Source organism: Delphinus delphis, chromosome 11 (assembly GCF_949987515.2).
Source record: "Delphinus delphis chromosome 11, mDelDel1.2, whole genome shotgun sequence".
In the NCBI taxonomy this organism is placed as follows: domain Eukaryota; kingdom Metazoa; phylum Chordata; class Mammalia; order Artiodactyla; family Delphinidae; genus Delphinus; species Delphinus delphis.
The window spans coordinates 64,990,252-65,016,065 of record NC_082693.1 but is presented as its reverse complement, the minus strand read 5'-3'; the positions used below and the strand labels follow the sequence as shown (position 1 = coordinate 65,016,065).

Below are 25,814 nucleotides of genomic sequence, written 5' to 3'. Positions count from 1 at the left end.
TGACAAGACATTGTTGTAACAACATATATCCTTTTTATAGCACAGTTTTACATTACATACAAAAATTGGGCAGAAGTTAGGCAAGACCCAGTGGTTTAACCTCAAGCTGGCTAATGTCTATGATGGTTTTTACATCAGTATTATCTGGTATTCCACTGAATTAGTTTGCTTGGGCTAGCATGACAAAATAACATAGATGGGTGGCTTAAACAACAGAAATTTATTTTCTCAAAGTTCTGGAATCTAGAAAACAAAGATCAAGGTGTCAGCATTATTGGTTTCTTCTCCTTGGCTTGCAGATAGCTGCCTTCTCACTGTGTCCTCACATCGTCTTTCCTGTGTGTGTGTGTACTTCCCAGGTTTCTCTGTGTGTCCAAATTTCCTCTTATAAGGACACCAGTCATACTGGATTAAGGCATACCCTGATGATCTGATTTTAACTTAATTACCTCTTTTAAGACCCAGTCTCCCGTCACAGTCACATTCTGAAGTATTGGGCGTTAGGGCTTCGTTGTAAGAATTTGGGGAAACACAGTTTATCCCATAACAGCAATTAATGCAGATTTCTTTCCATTTTCCTCTGATTCTGAAATATTTGAACTCAGCATTGTTCTTATTAAAATGCAGGGCTTAGAAATGAATCCAGCACTTAAGAGCAGCCTGGCCAATGTGTATGTCTAAATTTGTCTATAATTCTAAACATTTAAGAAATCACTAATATTCAGTGCTCTTTGTTCTTGAGGCCTAGAGGTTCTTTTTACCTATTATACTCTTCCACACCCTTTATATATAATATCAGTAAGTCTTCTTTCTTCTCTCTGAACATCTCTGGTTTCTAGATTTTCTTTTCATGCTTTTCTTTGTCCTTAGTGGGACCTTTATTTTGACAGCATTTCTTCTTCAACTAATTTCCCTGTCCCCTAGAATTACCTATTTTCCCCAACTCTTGTGTTACTTCCAGATTATTCTCTCTTAAACCAAAACCTTTTATTGTCATTTTTATCCTCCTGTGAAAATTGTCCAATAATTTTTATCACCTTGATGTGTTCTACACTTACTCTGAATGCAAACTTTCCTTAATGTAACCCCATTCTCCATATAAAATCTTATTCCTCCTAACTTCCTGGCATAGATCTTCACTGTGGACAGAGGATCTATCACCACACATTTAACATTTCATCAGCCATCCTATGTTCATGGTGTTCCATATCCTTTACTAACCCTCCCTTTGCCTGATCCTTTAAGGATCAGTCAGTTTTCTGCTCTTCCACAATATCCTTTCCACATAGAGTTTCAATATCTGCTGACTTGTTCCTTTCACATATTTCTGTATCACTTAGAGTTGGTGGCTATTCATTTTGATATTTGGTTCTGTATGTTATCACTTAACTCATTCATCTTTTTATTATTTATTTATAAATTTATTTATTTATTTATTATTTTTGGCTGCGTTGTGTCTTCGTTGCTGTGCTCAGGCTTTCTCTAGTTGTGACGAGCGGGGGCTACTCTTTGTTGCGGTGTGCAGGCTACTTATTGTGGTGGCTTCTCTCATTGCAGAGCACGGGCTCTAGGTGTGCGGGCTTCAGTAGTTGTGGCACGTGGGCTCAGTAGTTGTGGCTCATAGGCTCTAGAGCGCAGGCTCAGTAGTTGTGGTGCATGGGCTTAGTTGTTCCGTGGCATGTGCGATCTTCCTGGACCAGGACTCAAACCTGTGTCATTCTTAACCACTGTGCCACCAGAGAAGCCCTCATTCATGTTCTTATATTATTTTTCTCATCAGCTAAAAAGAAGAGTATCCCTTTCTTATAATTTCCTTCTTGTCTCCATAATAGTGACTCTTTTCAAAGGAGTAAAATGTTCATTTGTCTTCAAACAATGTTGAAATAGCCTAATGGAAAACAAAGACATGTGGATGAACAACATAATCCAAGATTTATTTTAAGAGTATGGTTATTTTAAAAATATATTTTTTTTACCCCTTAGAAACACTGTGTGCTTAGAATAACTATAATTTTAATTCCCTCCAATTCTAAAGGATTTAATTACAAATGGAATTTATTAACCTGTTGCCTGAAGAAGTAGTGCATAGTGTTGACTATGCTTAATCATCTACTGAGTAAACTAAATGTGTTTTCTCCTTTAAAAAAAAATAACAGAACAAGTTTACAATATGGAATTATGTGCTTAAAGAGGTTGAATTATGACCGAAAAGAACTAGAAAGAAGACGAGAAGCAAGCCAACATGAAATAAAAGGTAATATGTCTTTCTTTCATATCAAATGCCTTTTTTTTTCTGGGATTTTTAGCTTTCACTTTTATGAACCTAAAATGCTGTATGCATTACAATTGTCATTAAGTAACGTAAGTATTCAGCTAGAAGAGTGTCATCATTATTTCTTTTTCATTACTTTTCTGATTAAAACTCAGAAAAGGATATCATCACTTTATAAGATAGATATCCCACTTGGGGAATATTTTTGATTTTCTGAATTGAGATTTATTCCTCTGAACCTATTGCTTATATATACTGTTTATCGTAAACATGCCTCCACATAGTTTTGTCAGACTTTTTATAGAACATTCTCATTATGATTCAGAGAAACATGGTATATAATTTATTTATAGCAGTTTATCCCTGGTTTGCATCATTTGAATTCTATTTCAGTGACCAGATATTTTATTTTTGTAATATAGTTGTTGAAATTATACAGGGATTTTTATATAGAAGTTACAGAGGGAATTTTCCCCTATAAATGAGACTAGTCCATTAATAATTTTAGCTAGGAATGATTTTAGAAACATTACTAACTGCTGCAACAGTTGTTTGTACAAACCAGTAAGACACTTCCTATAACAGACTTTAGAAAAGTACTGTATTTAGTAATTAACTCTTTAAATGTTGAGCAGTACCTTAATATACAGGGGAAATAATTGTTTAAAAAGAACAACATGTTAGACTTTATACTTGTTAGAGACCACTTTATTTTTATTATTGTTGTTGTTGAAGGAAAATTTAATGATTAGGTATAAGATATAAATATCTATGGGACTTTTATGGGCAAAAATCATAAGCCCTTTTATGTCTATTTATACTTTTTAATGGAAAAAAGTCTCAAATTTTTTGAAGAAAATTTTGAGTAGAAGCAAAATAAACTCCTTATATTTCTGTTTACCATTACCCAGGAGTTGATACATGGAAGCATTTCATCAAATTCAATAAGTGTTTGTACATTAATTGTTCAAAGTTAGGCACGAGTCTGTTTATTGTCATCTTCACTGCCTTTAGGGCTTACCTTAGACATGAAAATAGTATATATTACATGTTACCCTTCCTTCCCATATTAAAGTTTAGCACTGTTTTATTCTTTCAGATCACCTATCTTAGACTTCTGTAATTTTCATTTGTGATAAATATTGTCAGAAATCACTTTTATCTTTGGCAGTTCTTGGACAGTACATTAGTTAGAGTGGAATGGGTTTGAATGCCTGTGAAGGTGATTGATTAAAAGTATTTTTCTATATATGGTTCATTGGAGAGTAGACAGACACACAATGGATTTCTTGTAACACTCCATTTGACTCATTACCTAGGAGCAAGAAGGTGTTCTTCCATTATCAAAATTGGGTTATTTGATTTCACTTTATTTTGGGGACCCAGGAAATTGCAAGCTGTTTTTAGAGCACTGCTGTTCAGTTGAATTGAAATTGGGAACTAATTGGCCAAATAAAGACACCAAAAGGAAGTCTGTGCTTGACCTAACAGAGATGTTTTAGCACACAAATAGATTTTACCCGTGGGATACCTGTTTCTGGTTTTCTTTTCTGAAGCATTTTTTCCAATTAGATTTTATTATGCTTGGTCTCATCACATGAAATGCTTCTTATGTAGACAGATGATTTGGCACTACATCAAATATTATATTAGTATTTGGCAATTGCTAGTTAGAGTGTAGCTCTGAGAAAAGCTGCCAGGATTCACTATGATTATACACAGGCAACTCCATGTGTGATGTAGCTGTGAGTGAGATCATACATAGCCCATTTCCTGTAACTGATCTGATGACATTTACAGGAATAACTCTTGACTGTGACTAGGGGTCTCTGTTATTATCTGAAGTGTTAATTAACCTGGACCTTAATGAACAGCTTTCTGAAGTGAAGAGACCATGTGAATATCAAAATCTATAAGCATTTAATTTGTTGCTAGGAAACAGTCAACACTGATCTCTAGACATTTATTGTTTAGGTCAAGAGGATCCTTACAAAGCTTTAAAGTCAGAGCATAAAATTTGCTTGGAAACAGATTTATAGAAAGGGATCTGATTTACAAAATGAAAAGAAAAACAAAACTGTGTTGTTCTGAAGAAGAGAGTTTGGTATTAGTGTCTTATTTACCTTTACCCTGTAAATAAATGGATTATTTTATACTTATTATTTCATGAATAACTACAGATATGGCAATGGAATTTTTGGTAGACGCATATTTGCAGAAATATGGTAACTACAAAATATGTCATAGGCTATCAAAATACAAATCCAGCTCCAGAAAAGAACAAATACTTCCTATTTGCAAATCCATTTAGTGTAAAGAAAACTCTACATTTTTGTTGAACTATTGTCCCATTTTTTTTATTTTTATTTTTTTTAAGGGCTTCAAATGCTTGGCTTTTTATTTACTTATTTATTTATTTATTTATATTTGGCTGTGTTGGGTCTTCATTTCTGTGCAAGGGCTTTCTCTAGTTGTGGCAAGCGGGGGCCACTCTTCATCGCATTGCGCGGGCCTCTCACTATTGCGGCCTCTCTTGTTGCGGAGCACAGGCTCCAGACGCGCAGGCTCAGTAGTTGTGGCTCACGGGGCTAGTTGCTCCGCGGCATGTGGGATCTTCCCAGACCAGGGCTCAAACCCGTGTCCCCTGCATTAGCAGGCAGATTCTCAACCACTGCGCCACCAGGGAAGCCCCCATTAGTTTTTTAAATGTTGCATTTAGTAAAAATAATTGGAGAACTGTTACTGCCAACCATACATACCTACCCAACTTTTGAAGTGCAAGTGTGGTATAACCAGTAGTTAGAACTAATCGGTTGCTATCAACAGCAGCTGACTAATGTAACCAAAATATAATGCCAACCAACTTACATCCTGTTTTCTGAGGTCTAATGCCTCAATGGAAAAACTAATGAATGCTCAGAGGAAAACATATACTTTAGGACTGACCAGGGAGACCCAGTGAATATATATATAATATAAAATTTCCATAGATAGTAAGGATTATTACCAAAGTCCTTTGCTTTGCTGAAGACATGGGGAAAGAAAGAGCTGAAACTCTGAGGGAGACGATAAACATCCTACTTCCTGAAGAAATTCATTCTTTGGCTGGAGCAGGATATAGTAATGCGATTGTGGAAAGTGGGCATTTTGAGTCTTTCCTCACATGTTTCTCATTAAACCAAATCCAAAGAGAGACTTAGGGCCTTTCTTTTGAAATAAAATTGTTCAAGCCACAATAGGAGTTAAGTAGAGGTATGTGAGGTATATATACCTTCCAGATTCATATGCAAATGCTTTACCACCACCATGGATTGGTAGAGACAAAAAGAGTACAAATTAATCTCAGGAATCTCCACTTCTGACTCTAATGGAATACGTTAAATCAACCAAGAACAAGTAGAAAAACGAGATCAATCAATAAACAGCTGTTTGAAGGCAGCAGAAAGCAATTAAGACACCCGAGCCTTGAGAGGCCGTGATCTTGAGAAAAAGAGGAATGTGTTGAGAGGTAAGCCTGGTCATTCTCTGCTGCTTTTCCCTGTCTTACAGAACAGGGGAGGGAACATTGTAATTTAGAGGTGACAAAGCTGCCAGTCTTGAGGAACCAAGAACCTGGAGAAACAAGAAATAAGTAAGCCTGACACTTTATGCAAAGTTCCTCTTGAGGCATTTTTCAGTCATAAAGTCAGGGATTTATATATATATATATATATATATATATATACACACACACACACACACACACACACACACACACACACACATATACATATATATATATGTATATATATATATAAAACATGTCAAATAATGGGGCAAAATGAGGAAAACCAAAAGGAATAAAACAGAAAATATAAATATATCCACAAGTGACCCTGGATGATTTTTTTTCAGACATGGACTTTAAAACAATTGTGATTAATGTGTTAAGAAAATAGGTGACAAAATGGAAAATTTTTAATAAAGAGCTAGAATCAATATGTTAAGAAATGATTAAATGGAAATTTTAAGAAGCAGAAAGTTTAAACTGAAACTAATAATGAAATAAAAGATATATCAGTTGAAAATATCTGGCCTGAAACGTGAAAAGAAACAAAAGGATGAGTGATACAAAACAGATCATTAGAGACACTGGACACAGGGAGGAGTCTAGTATAGGTGTAATTGGAATCCCAGAAAGAGAGGTTAAGAGAGAATGAGGAAGAAGCAATAGTTGAAAAGATACTGGTGGATATATATATATATATATTTTTAGCGGTACGCGGGCCTCTCACTGTTGTGGCCTCTCCTGTTGCGGAGCACAGGCTCCGGATGCGCAGGCTCAGCGGCCATGGCTCATGGGCCCAGCTGCTCCGCGGCATGTGGGATCCTCCCAGACCGGGGCACGAACCCGCATCCCCTGCATTAGCAGGCGGACCCCCAACCACTGTGCCACCAGGGAAGCCCCAAAGCAGCACTATTCTTAATAACCACAGTAGAATCCACCCAAATTTCCATCAACAGTAGAAGGGATAAATTGTGACATAATCATACAATGGAATACTAAATAAACAAGCTACTGCTATTTGTCATAGCATGGGTGAACCCTATACTGAGTGAAGATACATATTGTACGACAGCATTTATAAAAAAACTAAAAAATCAGGCAAAATTAATCTGGCGTGAGCATAGTCAGAATATTGGTTATTGTTGAGGTGAGGATAATTGAGAAAGGACATGAGGGGACCTCTGTGGTGCTGAAGTATCACTTTATTGCTTTGATGTTATACACAAGAAAATCTGAATTGGTTATAAATTAATGCATTAGGACAAATTAGTAATGCTTTTGAAAAACTTAATATATAAATACTCTCCCCCCCACACACAAACACACAAAGAAGAAAATACTAATAAGATTTTTGCAGATAAGTTAAATTGGGGAAATGAACAGTTGAAGTTGAAGAATAGTGCCCAAAGTATTCTTTATACTTTTTCCGGATAAGGTATATATTTCATTCTGAAAGAAAAAAAAATTAATAGGAAAACTTACTTTTACTGTACTAGTAAATTATGGGTTTCATTTCCCTTTCTAGAAATGAAAAAAAGTTTTGATTCTTTTTTTAGAAAAAAAGTTTTAATTATTTTCTCATTTCCCCTTAAGTTCCTCAAAATTCTTTCTTTTCAATGGAACATTCTTGTCCTTCTGACTGTTTTGCTGGCTATTATGTAGTATTATGTCCACTCATAATGAGAAGGAATGTAAAAAGGATAAAATATACTTTGATATGTTATGGTCTAAAAAGGTATATATGACATTTTTCTCTAAAGGTTTTAGTTTTAGAAAATAAAATTCAAAGTGTTTTGTACCTTAGTAAAATATTGCGTTTCAACCTAAAAGGAAAAACAACTTATGACTTGAGAGTGGTTGATTTTTGGATTAGTATGTGATTGAGAAATAATGGATTGACAAAATAGTAGGGTAAGTATCAAACTATTGAGTGCCTGTTCTCTTACTATTCTGTTCTCTGACTTATTGCTTCAGATGGAAAAAAAAAAAAAAGTTTCTTCTAGCCTATACACAATAGTTAGGTAGTAGTTTAAAAATGCTCTGATGAAGAACCATTTTAGATTGTCATCTTGCTCTCTTGACTGAAGAGCTGTATATGGACACAAATAAGAAACGTCCCCATCTGGTGGTAAAAGCATTGAACTTCAGACAGACCCCTAGAGCTCCAGAATGAAAACAAGAAACACTTTGAGACATTATGTTCCATGTGATGGAAATGCTCTCATTTCAGTGATAACAAACACTCTTAAAATCACAATTTTTTTTCTGGGCTAAAAGTAGAAAGGGTTAGTTATTAGAAAGGTAAATACATGTAACACAAGGAGCCAGCTGCACTAGGGAGTGGATAAAGAAGCCAGCATAAATGTTAACTTGGCCAGACGCCTGTGGCTCATTTCAGCCAGCAGTTTTTATTTACTATGCAAAATACTGCAGCCTAAAATGATGCACCTCTTTTTCTAGATGTGTTGGTGTGGAGCAATGATCGAGTTATTCGCTGGATACAAGCAATTGGACTTCGAGAATATGCAAATAATATTCTTGAAAGTGGTGTGCATGGCTCACTTATAGCCCTGGATGAGAACTTTGACTACAGCAGCTTAGCTTTATTACTACAGATTCCAACACAGAACACCCAGGCAAGCCCCTTTGTGCTGTAGTTGCACTGTGTCCTGGTTTATGTAAGGACAAAGTAAACTTTTAGGAAAAAAAAGTCGGCTGTATATTCATGATTCCTAATGGGAGTTAGTTCAACGTTTGATATATGTCACTGGGACTTTAATTTCAAGCTACTGGATTTCTAGCCAAAACAATATCATAAAATTAAGTTGAAAGGGATTTAGAAGTTATGTGGTCCAACCTCCCACCTGAATGCCAGATTCCCCCAATCAATATCCCTGACAGATGGCCTTTAGTCTCTGCCCCTCTGAGGGGCAGTCATTTCTATTTACATGTCTGAATTATACAGACACTCAGCTCTGGGTGTGCCATTGTTTCCCAAGTCTGGATAATTATTTGAATTGCTGGAGTTTCTTAAAAACTTAAAATAAAACGTGCAATCTACATCACAAGCCTAAGAAATCAGATATCAAGAGATAGGGCACAGGAACCCTAATCATTTAAAGTTTCCCCAAATGATGATGATTGGCCAGGTTTCAGGACTACCTGCATAGACTTGATAAAAATGTGGCAGTCTAACTTTACTTTTTATTTCATTTTTGTATATTTCAAAGTTTACATAAAATATTCAATTGGAATAAAGTAACAAAGTGAGGTCAAACCCTTTGACCTCAGACGTTTATGTGAGGCTGTCTCTACTGTCCACAGACTGAAGAAAATTGCCCTTCCTTGTGTTTATAGTTTAAATTTACAATGGCTTATAGATATAGAGGATGAAAAAAATGAGACCCCTGTAAATAAAACAGGGTATTGGAATGTTTTCTCAGGTAAATATAATCGCTATGATTTTTCAAATAAAAGGTGACTTCAATGATGTTAACTCTAATCTGATCTCGACAGGCAAGGCAGATTCTCGAAAGGGAATACAATAACCTCCTGGCTCTGGGAACTGAACGGCGACTGGATGAAGTAAGTCTTTGTCTGTCATTGTCATTCAAAAGGGGCCTGGGACAGTACAAGTAAAACGGCTTTCAAGGACTAGTGCTCAAAATTAATCAGATGCTTGTTCTATGGATAGAATCTAGAATTTTCCCCACTATTATTCTTAAATATTTAATTTTACTAATTTGATTTGGAAAGAACTTTATAAATTCATATATATTATCATATCAGCAGTTAGAAACACTAAGAAGTATTTCAAATTCAGACATTTTTCATGAGCTATGACAGCAAAATAATGTTGAGCAAAAATTTTTTTAAATTGTAAGTAATGACAACACTAGCCCTAATAAATTCAGCTCTTTAATAAGGGATGTGCTTATTTCTTAAATATCAGTATATCTTCACAGGAAATTTTAGGATATTAAAAGGAAGAAAAAACTTGCTTTCAATAAATGGGAAGCTTTTGATTATTTTAGATATCAATATTGTGTTTTCCTTAAAAATATATGAGTAACATTTTAACAGTCATAGGAATTGAAGGTTATATTGAGTGTAAGAATCTCTACACATAGTAAATGCATGTTTAAATGATTTGGAAAATAGTAAACATGTAAGTAGTCTCCCAAGATGAAGGAATACAAGGGACGTTAGCACACTCTGTGCATTGATAAACTGTGGATTTTAATATTCCTTCTGAGGTTTTCAAGGATCTTTCTGGAAGAAATGAGGAGGAAACCTGAGTATGAAGTGGAAAATACAGTGATGCATAATTCTGTTTTGCAAAATGCAGGTGTTTCTTGGCTGTAAAGAAAAGCTGATTAAAATAGTTTTGTGAATGAACACAGCAATTCCTAAAATGAGACAATAATTCCACATTCAAATGGGCAGGGCAGGTGATCTTGGTTTTATAAAACCCAAGCTGTCCTTTTCAAAGGAAGTTAGACGGATTAGCTCTACAGTCTTGACCTCAGCTAACTTCCTGTAAATTCATACTCCTGTCCAATCAGGATAATGATTAATATTTTTTAAAAACAGTTAATATTTAACTGATTTTAATTTTATAACTTTGATAATCTTTTCAATCCTTATTCTTTTTTTAAAATTTTTTATTGAAGTATAGTTAATTTACAATGTTGTGGTAGTTTCTTGCGTACAGCAAAGTGATTCAGTTCTCTCTCTCTCTCTATATATATATATATGTATATATATGTATATATATGTGTGTATATATACATATATATTCTTTTTCACATTCTTTTCCATTATGGTTTGTTTTTTTTTTTTAATTTTTCTTTTGGTTTTTATTTAGCCACTTAATTTTAAAATTTTGTTATTGAAGTATAGTTGATGTACAATATTATATGTTATGGTGTACAACATAGTGATTCTCAATTTTTAAGGGTTATACTCCATTTATAATTATTATAAAATATTGGCTATATTCCCTGTGTTGTACAACATATCCTTATAGCTTATTTTATACATTATAGTTTGTACCTCTCAAGCCCCAACCCTATTTTACCCCTCCGCCTTTCTCCCTCCCCACTGGTAACCACTAGTTTGTTTGCTATATCTGTGAATCTGTTTCTTTTTTTGTTATATTCACTAGTTTGCTTTATTTTTTAGATTTCACATATAAGTGATATATAGTATTTGTCTTTCTCTGTCTGACTTATTTCACTTAACATAATACCCTCTGAGTCCATCCATGTTGCTGCAAATGGCAAAATTTCATTTTTTATGGCTGAGTAGTATTCCATAGTATATATACATGCAACATCTTTTTTATCCATTCATCTATTGATGAACACTTAGGTTGCTTCCATATCTTGGCAATTGTAAATAATGCTGCTATGAACATTGGGGTGCATGTATCTTTTCGAATTAGTGTTTTCATTTTTTTCAGATATATACCCAGGAGTGGAATTGCTGGGTCATGTGGTAGTTCTACTTTTAGTTTTTTGAGAAACCTCCATACTGATTTCCACAATGGCTGCAGCAATTTACGTTCCCACCAGCAGTGTACAAGGGTTCCCTTTTTGCCACATCCCCTCCAGCATTTCTTATTTGTGTTCTTTTTGATGACAGCCATTCTGACAGGTGTGAAGTGATATCACATTATGGTATTAATTTGCATTTCTCTGATGATTAATGATGTTGAGCATCTTTTCATGTGTCTGCTGGCCATCTGAATGTCCTCTTTGGAAAAATGTCTATTCACATTTTCTGCCCATTTTTTAATTGGGTTGTTTCTTTTTGTTGTCGAGTTATATGAGCTATTTATATATTTTGGATATTAACCCCTTATCAGTCATATCATTTGCAAATGTTTTCTCCTGTTCAGTATGTTGTTTTTCTAGCTACTATTGTGGAATGCTCTATTTCTCCCTTCAGTTCTGTCAGGCGTTGTTTCATGTATTTTGGGACTCTGTTGTTAGGTGCACATAATTATATCATTTTGATGAATTGGCCCTTTTATCATTATAAAGTATCTCTGTCTTTAGTATATTTCTTGGTCTTAAACTCTATTTTATCTAATATTGGTATAGACATTTTACCTCACTTGTGGTTACTGTTTGCATGGTGTATATTTTTTCATTCTTTTGCTTTCAACCTATTTGTGTCTATGCATCTAAAATGTCTCTTGTAGGGAGTGTATAATTGAATCTTGTTTTTTTAATCTGGTTTGATAATGTTTAAGTCATTCACATTTAGTCTGAATGTTTAAGTTATTTATATTTAGAGTAATTATTGATATGCTTGGATTTCTCTCTGCAGTTTTATTTTTTTCTATATGCTTCATGTCTTCTTTTGTTCTTGCTGTGCTTCTGTTCTTCCTTTACTGTCTTCTTTTGTGTTAAATACTTTTCTAATGTACCTTTTAATTCCTTTGTGGTTTCTTTATTATATTTTTGAGTTACTAGTCTCAGTTTGTTCTAGAGATTATAATATGTAATTTATCACAGTATACTTCAGATTACTACTAACTCAATTCTAATAAATTATCAAAACTTTGCTCCAATATAGCTCAATTCCCTCCTTACCCTTTGTGCTATTATTGTCATATATATTACATCCATGTGTTATAAATCCAATAATAGTGTTATAATTATTGCTTTATATGTCTTTTTAAAAATTTAAGAGCGGAAAGGAGAAAAAATGTATTTATAGAATTTTTTATATTAAACCACATATTTATCATTTATGTTTCTTTTCATTTTCTTCTGTGGATTCAAGCTACTGTCTGGTGTCCTTTCCTTTCTCCAATATAACTCTATTCCCTCTTTATGTTATAAACCCAACAATTGTTTTTTAACTCAGTTAAGGGAATAAAAGAGAAAAATATGTTTGTAGTGTCTTTGTATTTACCTATATAATTGCCTTTTGCTCTTTATTTATTCATGTGGATTCAGTTTACTGTCAGGTGTCATTTCCTTTTACCCTGAAGGACTTCCTTTAGTATTTTTTATAAGGCAGGCCTGCTAGCAACAAATTCTCATTCTTTGTCTGGGAGTGTCTTTATTTCACCTTCATTGTTGAAGGATACTTTTATTGGACAAAGACTTCTTGATTGACAGATTTTTTTTTCTTTCAGCACTTTGAATATGCCATCTCATTCCTTCTGGCCTCCATTGTTTCTGATAAAAAATTAGCTGTTAATTTTATTGTGGTTCCCTTGTATGATACATCAGTTTCTCTCTTGTGTTCGAGATTTTCGCTGCCTTTTAACAGTTTTACTATGATGTCTACTTGGACTTTGGATGTGTAGATTCATGTTTTTCATCAAATTTTTGAATTTTGGGACTATTATTTCTTCAAATATGTTTTTCTGCCTAATTCGCTCCTCTTCTGGAATTCCCATTAAGTGTATATTGTGTGTTCAAAGATGTTCCATGGGTATCTGAGGCTCTGTTCATTTTTCTTCATTCTTTTTTTCTTTCTGTTCTTTAGACTGAATAATCTCAATTGCTGTATCTTCAAGTTTGCTGATTCTTTATTCTTCCAGTTCAAAGATGCTACTGAACCTCTCTAGCGAATTTTTTTTTTAGAAATGGCTTTTATTTATTTATTTTTGGCTGTGTTGGGTCTTTGTTTCTGTGCGAGGGCTTTCTCTAGTTGCGGCGAGTGGGGGCCACTCTTCATCCGGTGCACGGGCTTCTCACTATCGCAGCCTCTCGTTGCGGAGCACGGGCTCCAGACGCACAGGCTCAGTAGTTGTGGCTCATGGGCCTAGTTGCTTTGCAGCATGTGGGATCTTCCCAGACCAGGGCTCAAACCCGTGTCCCCTGCATTGGCAGGCAGATTCTCAACCACTGCGCCACCAGGGAAGCCCCGTCTAGTGAATTTTTAATTTCAGTTGTTTCACTTTTCAATTCCAGAATTTCCATTAGATTCTCTCTCTCTGTATATATATATAATATATATATATATCATATATATAATACATATCATATATATGTATAATTTCTGTCTCTTTATTGATATCCTCTATTTGATGAGTCATTTGATGAGTCATTTTTTTTTTTCTTTGCGGTACGTGGGCCTCTCACTGTTGTGGCCTCTCCCGTTGCGGAGCACAGGCTCCGGACTCACAGGCTCAGCGGCCATGGCTCACGGGCCTAGCCGCTCCACGGCATGTGGGATCCGCCCGGACCAGGGCACGAACCCGTGTCCCTTGCATCGGCAGGCGGACTCTCAACCACTGCGCCACCATTTCCATTTTTTTTTAAACATCTTTATTGGAGTATAATTGCTTTACAATGGTGTGTTAGTTTCTGCTTTATAACAAAGTAAATCAGTTATACATATACACATATCCCCATATCTCTTCCCTCTTTCATCTCCCTCCCTCCCACCCTCCCTATCCCACCCCTCTAAGTGGTCACAAAGCACTGAGCTGATCTCCCTGTGCTGTGTGGCTGCTTCACACTATCTGTTTTACATTTGGTAGTATATATATGTCCATGCCACTCTCTCTTTGTCCAGGCTTACCCTTCCCCCTCCCCGTAACCTCAAGTCCATTGTCTAGTAGGTCTGTGTCTTTATTCCCTCCTTGCCCCTAGGTTCTTCATGACCATTTTTTTTCTTTAGGTTCCATATATGTTTTAGCATACAGTATTTGTTTTTCTCTTTCTGACTTACCTCACTCTGTATGACAGACTCTAGGTCCATCCACCGCACTACAAATAACTCAACTTCGTTTCTTTTTATGTCCGTTATGTTTTATTACGGGATATTGAATATAGGTTCCTGTGTTGTACAGTAGGGCCTTGTTGTTTATGTATTTTACATATAGTAGTTTGTATCTGCTTTTAATCCTTATTCTTAATTGTTGAATCAAAAAGATAGTCTGCATAAACACATACACACTTTTTTTTTTTTTTTTTTTGCGGTACGCGGGCCTCTCACTGCTGTGGCCTCTCCCGTTGCGGAGCACAGGCTCCGGACGCGCAGGCTCAGCGGCCGTGGCTCACGGGCCCAGCCACTCTGTGGCATGTGGGATCTTCCCGGACCGGGGCACAAACCCATGTCCCCTGCATCGGCAGGCGGACTCTCAATCACTGTGCCACCAAGGAAGCCCCATACACACTTTTAAGTACAATTATTATCCTTACTTAAAAGTTGGAAAAATAATTTTAATAAAAATTATTAAAGATCTGTCATATCATAACAATTCTAAAATGCAGACTGACCTGAAGTAGAGGTCCAGTCAGAGACACAAGTCTATGTGGGTTCTAGTGTTGCTTCTTAAAAGTAATGAACAAGTTGAAAGGCCTATATGGAACGTTATTATCTGCCTTTAAAATATGCTACCTCTTTTTATTACTAAAAAAGCATATGATTTTATCATTCAAACCCTCTAGTCGCTTTTGTCTCAGTTTTTTGTTTGTTTCTTTGTTTGATTTTGGTTTTGTTTTTTGAGTGTGAACAAAAATATCTAAACAACTTAGCTGGAGCCAGAATAGACTTGTTTCTGGGGCTGATCGCATTCAGATTCCACTGAAATGATTTGAGAAGTGTTCATGTGCTGCTACAGACAGAGGATATCCTCAGCTGAGAGCATATCTTTCAGTCTCCTCTCATGGAAACCTTTTCCTGTGATGTTGTTGCTTATAGTTCCCATTAACTTTCTGCAGTAACACTATGTTAAGTTATGCTAAGTTAAGGAATCATGATTTAAATTCTCAACTTACTGGCATATTTTTGAGCCCTTATCTCAAACATTATAGGAGCTGTACATTCCTACAATGTAATGTAATGTTTTATAGAACTGAAGAAAATTTATGTTCATGCAACAACTTCTCCAAGATTCAAGAAGTCAGAGAGGCCACAACTGTGAAATTCTGCTTCTTTTTTCCATCTATAAACATTTGGAGGTCTAAGGCAAAGTCAAATACAGCAGTTGAGAAGAGTAGCAGAAATCTCTTAAAGTGTAAAATGGCTATCAAATCTGAACAAAATTTATATATTAATAATAAGGATTCTAAAAGAAAAATGGATAAATGTAATTACATAAATGATTTTATTTTTCCCAGATTAACCTTGTATGCTACTTAAATTAGTAGTCTATGATGAATACTTTATAGTGTTTCTTATTTATAACAATAATTTAGGCTGAATATCTATCTATATTCTCTATGCCCAAATGAAGTCACCTGAGCTAGCAGAGTCAACCACACATATTTAACTATAATTTTAGGAAGTAGACAGTTCTTCCTTAGATGAAAAACTTAGTGATATAAGAAGATAAGATCTGTGTAGAATGATTAATATTTTCCTTAGATTAGAAACAAAGAATATAATCAGTCAAATGGTAAATTACATATTGTTGCTTACCAATTCAGAGAAAATAATGGTTTGTCTGCAGGTACAATGTGTATGCACAGAGAGGGAAGATTTTATGCAATTAAGATATAATAGAATCAGCAACAAGAATTACATTGTAAAACAGCAGCCAGAGTTACATTATGCTTTTAGTGGCATCTAATGAGCACATGTATTTATTAAAAGGAAGGTGACCATTTGCATAGGTTTTTCAACAAACTACAAGTTAATTCTGTATCAGCTGAAATCTAGCAAATGACAAATTTAGTTTCTTACACAGAATATAAATTATCGTATCCCATATGAGCCAGGCTGTATCAAATATAGATTTCCCATAACATGTATCTTGTATACATAAAAGCAAAATTCATGAAATAATCAAGTGTGAATCAAATAGTGTTTACCCAATACTTATTCAGCTAAGTATATCATCTCATAACATAAAAACAGTTGGCATGAAGTGCAACAAAGTATACCCAAAATTCTTTTTGGAAAAACTTTGGGGTTTTATTTTAAATTTTCAAAGATTTTACTTTCATATATGTTTTAGATTCGAAATCATATGAACTTTTTAATAAAAACATTTCTATTTCACATATCCTGCATTCTCATTTTGGAATCAATATAACCCTTGAAATATAGTATTCCATATGTATACTTTACAGACAATGTAAATAATCAGAGTTACATGTTTTAAGCATCTGGACTAGTTTACTTGTTTTCATTACATCAAATTGTATCTCTGTACTGGCAGAGTGATGACAAGAATTTCAGGCGTGGGTCGACCTGGAGAAGGCAGTTTCCTCCCCGTGAAGTACACGGAATCAGCATGATGCCTGGGTCCTCAGAAACGTTACCGGCTGGATTTAGGTTAACCACAACATCGGGGCAGTCAAGGAAAATGACAACGGATGGTACAGTAGTTTTGCATTTCTGCTTATAAAGTAAAAAGCTTGTTTAGCAAATGCTGTCATTCTCTGATCTTGCACAGCTTTCTGGAATTGATTCTTTTCTTAAGTTGGTTTGCTCTGCTTGACGTTTACTTTGCTTTCATCAGACCATACTCTTTTGTAAGCTGCTAATGCATGAACTCATGGCACTTTATTCATATTTTAAAAATAATTTAAAATATCCTAAAAAGGACTATTTTGGCTAATGTCCACATCTAGGAAGAAAAACATCTGCATGATTTGTGTTTCTTTACTCTTCTATTCACCAAGTAAATAATTTGTTTAGAGGATGGATTTGGACTAAAGATCCTTAATAAACGGAAATTAACTCCACTGTCACCCTACATGCTTGAATATTGCAAGTTTTCTATTTCATCTTAAAAACTCAGACTCATCAGATATTCTCACCTATGACCAAGGCAGAAGGCCTTAAATAAACAAGCACAACCATGAGAAGAGAATTAAACAAACACAAAACCGACAGTAATTTCCCAATTAGTATTTCCTTCTGTGGACATTAGACTTGTGTTATATACTTCACAAAGGAAAACAGCCATTCTGGAGGAGAGACAAATTTGAAGTTGTAGTCACAAAGTTATGTCTGTCTGGTAAGCATCAAACAAAAAAGCCCCACTCTCTTTATTGAGACAATCACCTAGAATTATTATTTCTTGTCAAGGTGATAGTTATCATGACCCTTAAAATAAGTTCCAGTATAAACCATGATCTTTGATCTATATTCCATGATCTTTGATCTCTATTTCTTCTAAGTTGTTACTATTATGGAACACATTAGCAAAATTCGTGAGCAATTTAACATGATTAAAATGAGTATAGAAGCTTTTCAGTATTGGAGGGGAAGACAATCCAGCATACTGACTTCTCCAAGAGCAATCTTTGCTTCAAAAACAGGAGCACCCAGGGGAACTGTTCTTGTTAACAGATTTCATCTAAGGAGGAATACACAACTTGAAAGCTCAGGTGAATCACACTGGAATAAATTTTCTTTAGTAGCTTGTCTTGAGAAAAGGAATATGAGTGGCTTCTATCTGAGAGAAAGAAGGTCTATTAATATGTTCAGATCCCTTTATGCAGGGAAAATGAATCTTTCTCATCTGAAATTTTGTACTCAATCATCCAAGTCCCTCTAAAGCCCTTTTCTCCATTTGCAGTTCCTTCATCAAGACTGCAGAGGTTAGACAACTCCACTGTTCGCACATACTCATGTTGACAAGCCACTCAAAGGAGGCAGCACTGACTTGCTGTGAGTAGTTTTCCTTGGCTGACAAAAAACAAACCGCCAAAAAAAATGTAACCTACATAGACTAGTAAATATACACGATACTCTCCGTTGTGGCGAAGAGTGAGAGAAGTGAGAGAAGTGAGAGAACCCCTTTGAATTGCTAGAGAGTGGAAAGTTCTTTATATTGTAACTCTTAATCTAGGATTTCCTATCACCATCTGTCTGCTATGGTTTAAGGCCCATCTGTTGGAGGCCTGTCACTATCTTATTACACATCAATGGGTTGCTACTACACTGGTTTCTACTTTTTCGTAGCACTTTATATTGATGCATATAGCATTTTACTGATGAGAGTTTGGCACTTACAGAATAACACACTTTTAAGTGAGTATTTTATATAGGGGAAGTTGAAATAGGCAAATAGTATTTTAGTAGGTACCCAGAGTCAAATAGTGGCAGAATCAGGAAAATGATTTGGAGGTGATTTCACATTAAAAACAAAAGTATAACTGAAAAATCTGAACTTCTGGTATGTTGTTTTTCATCAATGTGATTAATACTTGTTGAAAACGTATAGGAATTTTAAGTATCTGGGGTTTACAGCAGATAGAAACCAAGTGAAATAACATTATAACAATGGCGGACAGGACAGAAAACCATCCTATAAAATCATAAGCTATAAGGCATTTGTACTTCGAGAAATACTAGTTGATGGAATCTAATTCCAAATCCATATGAAAATGGAATTTTATTGGAAACCAGTCTTAGTAAAACTGTGTTTTCATAGAAAGTAAATGTCAAGAACTCATAAACATTTCTTAATCTACAACTGTGCTTTACCAAAATATTCTACCATTTACGATGAATTAAAATTTTGGAGAAACACTTTTTAGAGCAATATTTAGAACCAAGTATGTGCACAGGGTTGGGGAGGGGAACAGCTCATCTTGTGCTGTTTATTCATTGCCTTGAACTAAAAGCTCCACACAATTTACTGATGGTCTTTGGGGCCTGATATAGGAGCTGATATGCTGCCTTATTTGGGTCATTATTTGAAGCTGCTGATGATAAAACAAAAAGCTTTCAGATAAGAGATTTAATTTCAGAATGTAAAACCCTAACGTTAAAAATTTAATTATGGTATACAATTTGGCATCTTATTAGGCATGATCTAAAATTTGTAATAATTTGGCTAAATAAGAGGCTTTCCAAAATACTGTTTGTAATAGTTTCTACACATAACATGATAATTTACCAGGAACTAGAATTAGAATACTTCACTGATTTACAAATGACTACTTAATATGTTGAGTAGTGCTTGCTTCTTAGCTCTTGACTGATGGGTAGAATTAGTCTTTAACTATTTATAATCTGTATTTTGTGCTTGGCATTCTAGTTCATATTTCCTAGTTTTTACCATTAAATGGAATAAAGGTATTTATTTCCAATAAGTTAATCTGGGACAACCAATTTCTATTGTGAGGAAACATTAGCATTTTTGTTATTAACACAATTCAGAACATATCATTTATCTCTTGTGTCGGGATAGTAATTGTGACCTTTTCCTAAGTATATTATGACTGGAAAGAATCAGTGATGCCACATCACTAACCCAGATTCTTTATATGTTACTGATTATCATTATGTTTTTGTCACAGTTAAACAAAGGTCTCTTTTAAAGAGCTCTAAAATATATGAGTTAGAATACAGATCTATTCCATGGAATAGGTCAACTCAACTCAATTATTAATGAGCAAGCTGTACGCTTTTCAGAAGGACTGCTGAGGTTTTCTGTGACTACCTCTGTTTATATTACTGCCATACTTTCTACAAAGTTGAGCAAATCTTATTTATGAACTTCGCCTGCACAAAATTAGAGAGGAGCAAATATTAATTACATACAGCCATTGGTTAGACCTGAGATGATATCCTACCCTTAGGACAAAAGTGGGCAGGATGCATGGAGGTGCACCAAGAGTCGCAGAGGGAGATTTTCCAATCTGGGATCTTTCAGTAAACTAATGCTGTCCATTACATATTTTAGATGTCGTCTTTTCAGTCTACTCTACCTAAAGTGCACTACCATCTAAGAAGATAAGCAGTGAAAACCTTTGTGAAGACTGAATTCTAAGGAAATAATCACAACTAATGGTTTATTAAGCTGAAAATGTGATTTTGGGGGGAGTCAGATATTAAGTTTGATTAGTTTACTACAATTGTAAGAAAATGCTTAAGTCATTTGAATAATAAGCATCATCCACATCATAAATTCTGTACAACAGATGCTTTTATGAAATGGAGCCACTTGTTTTTTCATGTCTTATTGTAATATACTTGGCATTTATGTATTACTGTGTATGCATTTCTTTTTAAATGTGTAAGTCTTATGTAAATGGATATAAATATGATTTTTTTAAAAATAAAATATATGGTTCATGGAGTCTTGAGTGCAAACATTTGACAATTCCAAGTACTGTTTGTATTTTACCATTCCACCATTTTTACAGTTTTTGCATTGTAACAAATTGATATGTTTCCTGGAAGCATGTTTCATGCTTCCACATGTTTCTCCTTCAAGTCTGTCAATCCTTAAAGCTGAAAACCTGCCTCTGATCATGTAAAAAAGAATGATTTAACCTGGAACTGGAGCCAAAAATAGACCTTTAAAGGAAATCAGGGATGTCCTATATCTTTAGAAATAGCACTGTGATGGCTCGATCTCCTTTTCAATACAAAACAAAGCCAAACTGTTTACAAGAGTCAAAAGCAATTATTTAAAAAAAATTATAAAGAAAAAAAAATCTCTTCTTATTACCTGTGGACCAAGAAAAAAAAAAAAAAAAAAAAAACTTCTTTACTAAGAACCACATGTTCATCCAAATACCTTGAACCTCCAGCCAGCCCTGTTCAGTGAATGTCAACCACTGCAGAGTCTGAGGTCATTTCCACTGGAAAAAGCAAAACCCCAGAAACCTTTCCCTTTTGTCAATGTAATAGGGCATTAGCCAGACTCATGTCTAACTAACGTTATATGCTCTTAGCCGAGAAGGCCTTGTTGCGACTTCCCTGAAGTCAGTCTTATCAGAGGAAATAAGACAGAATGATTAACATATATAGTGTATAAAAGTATAGAATAATCATCTCTCTCTTCCCTGTGGCTTTATTTGGTGGTGTTACTGTTGTTTATTCTTTGTTTATATGGGAGATTTCAAAGTAAATCTATTTAAGAATACCATTTATCTAACTGCTGATTTTCTGCTGCTTGATCTTAGTAACAGCAAGACCTGTCATTAGTAATTCCTTTTTTGTATTTAATTTGCTATGTTTGCACGTACATTACATTTGTTTTGATGTCAATTTTTGTTTAACAGATTCACTCAAAAGGTAATGGTAACAGAAACCCTCTCCATTGTCAATAAACAAAAATACTTCCAGTTCTCTGTTTAAGCTTTGTTTTCTAGTCACATATAGTTTAAAATTTTACTTAAACTATAATGAAAATCATTCTTTTTAGTGATCAATCTTTTAGCTTCAAAAGTGAGTCTGCCACAAGAGGGAGCACTAAACTTGCTTATGAAAGTGATTTTAAATTTTCTAAAAATGTTGCCTGATTAGAAACAATGGGAAAGAGCTTTTTAAGTTTGTCTGAATATGGGGATCTTGACTTACAGAAATGAAATATAATATAGAAACTACGGTATCATAATAATACAAACTAGATTTGTATCTACTGTTCTGCACAACTTAATTGCATAAACAGTTCTTCCCCTTTAAGAGATCACCTAATAAGAGATATTAACCATTTAAAATAGACTAACATACAGGGATATAAAAGATCCAGTTACTTGCCTCAAAAACCATAAAATATTCTTCGATGTATAAGATCATTTTTGCCAGATTCTAAAACCCATTTCATGGATTAAACTTAGAACCTTGGTTTTCTTCCTTTTAACTATCAACATTATGAATTTTCATATTTTTAATAATCAGAACCTTTACAAATATAATTCTCTATAAATAAAACTGCTTTTAAATGTAAAGCAGTTCTCATTTGTATACACTTAGTACATTTTCACAGGCAAAATAGATCAATTAATTGGCACTTTTCTATAGATTTTAAAATAAAATATTTACATTTTAATTTTAATACCTTACAGTAAAAAAATTCTATGCAACTACCAAAAGAAGATCATGCAGAATTTATTTCAGCAAATTGCACTTTTTAGTAACATTATATTGTTATTTTTAAAGACATTTAATTCAAAATATTTTAAGTACTATTGAGTGAAAGTACCTTATGGTAAGTATTAAAATAGAAAATTCCTTTTTTTTTCTTCCAAAATTTAAGCAATCTGATGACTGTATCTTTCTTGCCCCACATTCAGTCTTGTGAGAGGAACAGTACTTTCTCTGACCCTGCAAAGGAGATCACTTTCTTTAACCAGATACAAGAAAACACCACTTCCCCAGTCTTGTGCACTGTTTTCCAATCCCACTCAACAGGAAAATAACCCAAGCCTGCTTGCTGAAGTGTCTCTCAGATTGATTACCACGAAAAATGTGCAAGAGGATCAAAGATGTAATCGTTAACACAATTCTTGTATATGCCTGGGTTTATACCTTGCAGATGAACTATGATACACAATCGGCTACAGAATTTGCCATTTCAAATTAACTGAATTTTATATGAAAAAAGAAGGTAATACATCTTAATTCTAAGACATTAAAAAGTGTGAGATTACAGTTGTGATAAGATAAAATGTACTCAAGAGAAGAGACAGTTTAAGGAACCCAACAACTTCAAATTATAAGTTGAATATCTATCTAATTAGGTTAACTCAGTCTACTAAAATAATTAAAAGGAACAGTTAGACGAATGTATTTTTTCAGGTGTAACAATCAAAAAGCCAATTTTAGCAAATAATTTACTTTGAGAAGCCATTTATCTTATAGGCTACAGTCCAAAAAATCCTAACATTTTCAGAATGTCTTTATACAAGTTGTAAGCAATTTTTATGAAACAAACAATAAGCTCTTATCTATTATCTCTCATATATATTTTGTGATATGTTACCAGACTATATGTTAAGACAGTTGCTCTTAAAAATAATGTTCCTGATGGACTGAAAGACTGAGGAATACTTTAAGAACCGTCAAGACATGGGTATGGTATTTTTTGAGTTTAAATATATTCTTTGATAACTGATCTCATGTAGAGCCCTAAGTAAACCAAATAAGTAATTATCTGTATCTACCTACTCTGGATAATTGGCACATTATCATATGCTTATTAACAAAGACTAATTTTCAGTTATTTTTTTAATGCGCAATAGCTTTACAGAAGTTTAAATGGAAAGATGTGCTTTGGATATGACAATTTTTTTTTTTTTAGTGAGTTATTTAAAAATTAGAGATTTCACATAAAATCTGGATTTTTGGTTTCTCTTAAAACTCCTCCCGGTTTTTAGCTAATGTAAAAACTTTTACATTTCTTCCTTAAGAGCTTTCCTTGCCAGTTTCCCCATTTCTACACATTTCCTTGTTTCCAAAAGAAGCTGGAATCATTAAGAGTATACAGTCAGCTAAAGAGCCCTCATCTCCATGACAAAGAGATTGGATTAATTGACCTCTATGCTCTCTGCCAGCCTGTGATTCCCCTTGACTAAGTAACAAAGGATTGAAGAGAGCTGTACCTTGGTTGGTACCCAGCCTTCCCTCAGGAAATATGTGACTAGACAGATTCTCCTACTTAGAAAATCATGTCTAGATGATTACCTAAAACTTCCCATTTCATCCATTTCATTTAAAATAACCATGCATGTGGGCATCTCAAGAATATTAGAAAATATTCAGAATTTCTATAAGAAAATTATAATTGTTTTCTGACTTCACTTGAGTTTTAGGTCTTGGGTCAAAGCTGCAGAGTCCTAATTTCAGCAAGTGGCTCGATATTAGTGTCACTTTCAATTAAAATGTTTTTTGGGGGGTACAATTTTTATAAATCGTATGTCAGATATATTTTTCTTAAATCAAAGTTCTGGAAAATCTATAATGAGCAATGTTACAGGTAACCAGTAACAGTGCTAATTGGGCTAATCAAACAGAAGGCCTTTTACTAGTTTTCACGTACATTGTTTTTAGACCAAGCTCTACAACTTACATTTCAGTTTGCATGTAATTTCTATTTAAATATTTATTTCTGGGAAATAATTCCAAAATCTAACTCCAATTAGAAAAGTGACAAAAAAAGAAAAAAAAAGTCATAATGCCTGCTTCAGCATTTCTTCTATGTGCCCAAAAATGCTGGGGTCTTCAATTGTAGGAGATACCTGGAAAGAAAATTAGAGCCAGTTGAAGGTGCTTCATTGAACCCTTCCATTCTATACAATTAAACAATTGTATGCAATCTTGTATTCCCCATTATCTTATCATACTCATATGGAAAGGTTCAAAAACAGGGAACTTTGAACTCAATATTTTAAAATGTATCTATAGTAAAATAAACTGTTCAGTTAGCAAAACTATTGGTCCTAGATGGTACTTTCTTTTATGGGCCTTTCAATGAGCATCTATAGAAAGAATTTTTTTTTTTGGCATTTGCCCATACAACCACTCCTTACTATTGCATCACTTTTTATTAGATCTTGATGATTAAAAATACATATATTTGTGCATGTATAATATGCACAAAATTAAAAGAATGCATATGCTTGAATCAGCCTAAATTACCTAAAATAATTTTCACTCAAAACAGGAAAAATAATGAGCATATATATCAATTAGAATTTTCAAAATATCTATAGCCAGCCTCTCTCTCACTATTAGTCACTAATGACGGCAATGAAGGAAAATTTATCCTTAATTTAATAAGATTGAGTTTCCACAAGTTTGAATTTGACATATTTACTAACAGTAAAATATTTTCCCATACTGGTTCTTATAATCAAAAGTATATGGTCTTAATTAATCTGTGTTTCTCTCCAAAACCCTCATTCCTACAGAGAGAATGGCTATGCAATTTTTCCCCCGTAATATTAAAAAAAAAGTACTGTTACGTGTTTTCTAGGGATATAATTCATGCTTGAGAACCACTGAAAGATCTTAGTTGACACCAAAGAAGTGGGGGAAAACATTTCAAAACCAAGCACTCAACATCCTTGATCATTTACCTTATATGGCTTGCCATTGACAAGGGCAGACAGAGCTGAGCGGGGAATTTTGCCAGATCTGGTTTTGGGTAACTGTTTCACAAACACCGCTTTTCGAAAAGCAGCCACGGGGCCAATGCTCTGTCTAACATGTTTCACAATTTCTTCTAAGACTTGTTCCTCTGTTGTATTTATATCTAGGGAGAAAGTTCAGATGGTAAGCTCTGAATTAACTTCAATCATTCAGGGCCCCAGCAGTCGGGGAGGAGAA

General features: G+C 34.3%; 2 protein-coding genes across 8 annotated transcripts in view; one reads left to right on the top strand and one right to left on the bottom strand.

Annotated features, from left to right (window-relative positions):
- PPFIA2 (PTPRF interacting protein alpha 2) overlaps nucleotides 1-21,045 on the top strand; it is a 333,651-nt gene extending 312,606 nt beyond the window's left edge. The window contains exons 25-30 of the mRNA XM_060025306.1: nucleotides 2,157-2,254; nucleotides 8,280-8,455; nucleotides 9,336-9,404; nucleotides 16,957-17,116; nucleotides 18,325-18,416; nucleotides 20,440-21,045. Of these exons, the coding sequence (XP_059881289.1) occupies nucleotides 2,157-2,254; nucleotides 8,280-8,455; nucleotides 9,336-9,404; nucleotides 16,957-17,116; nucleotides 18,325-18,383 (562 nt within the window). The 3' untranslated portion in view covers nucleotides 18,384-18,416; nucleotides 20,440-21,045. The remainder of the gene's footprint in view (nucleotides 1-2,156; nucleotides 2,255-8,279; nucleotides 8,456-9,335; nucleotides 9,405-16,956; nucleotides 17,117-18,324; nucleotides 18,417-20,439) is intronic.
- The window catches only part of ACSS3 (acyl-CoA synthetase short chain family member 3), a 151,095-nt gene continuing 140,363 nt past the window's right edge, over nucleotides 15,083-25,814 (bottom strand). For 3 of the 7 annotated variants that reach the window (XM_060025311.1, XM_060025312.1, XM_060025313.1), the window contains 3 exons: nucleotides 25,565-25,740; nucleotides 22,690-22,811; nucleotides 15,083-17,135 (listed from right to left, as the gene is read on the bottom strand). In XM_060025311.1, the coding sequence (XP_059881294.1) occupies nucleotides 17,069-17,135; nucleotides 22,690-22,811; nucleotides 25,565-25,740 (365 nt within the window). In that variant the 3' untranslated portion in view covers nucleotides 15,083-17,068. Of the gene's footprint in view, nucleotides 17,136-22,579; nucleotides 24,725-25,564; nucleotides 25,741-25,814 lie in introns of those variants that run through there. The other 4 variants (XM_060025308.1, XR_009521233.1, XM_060025309.1 and 1 more) reach the window with 4 other exon arrangements.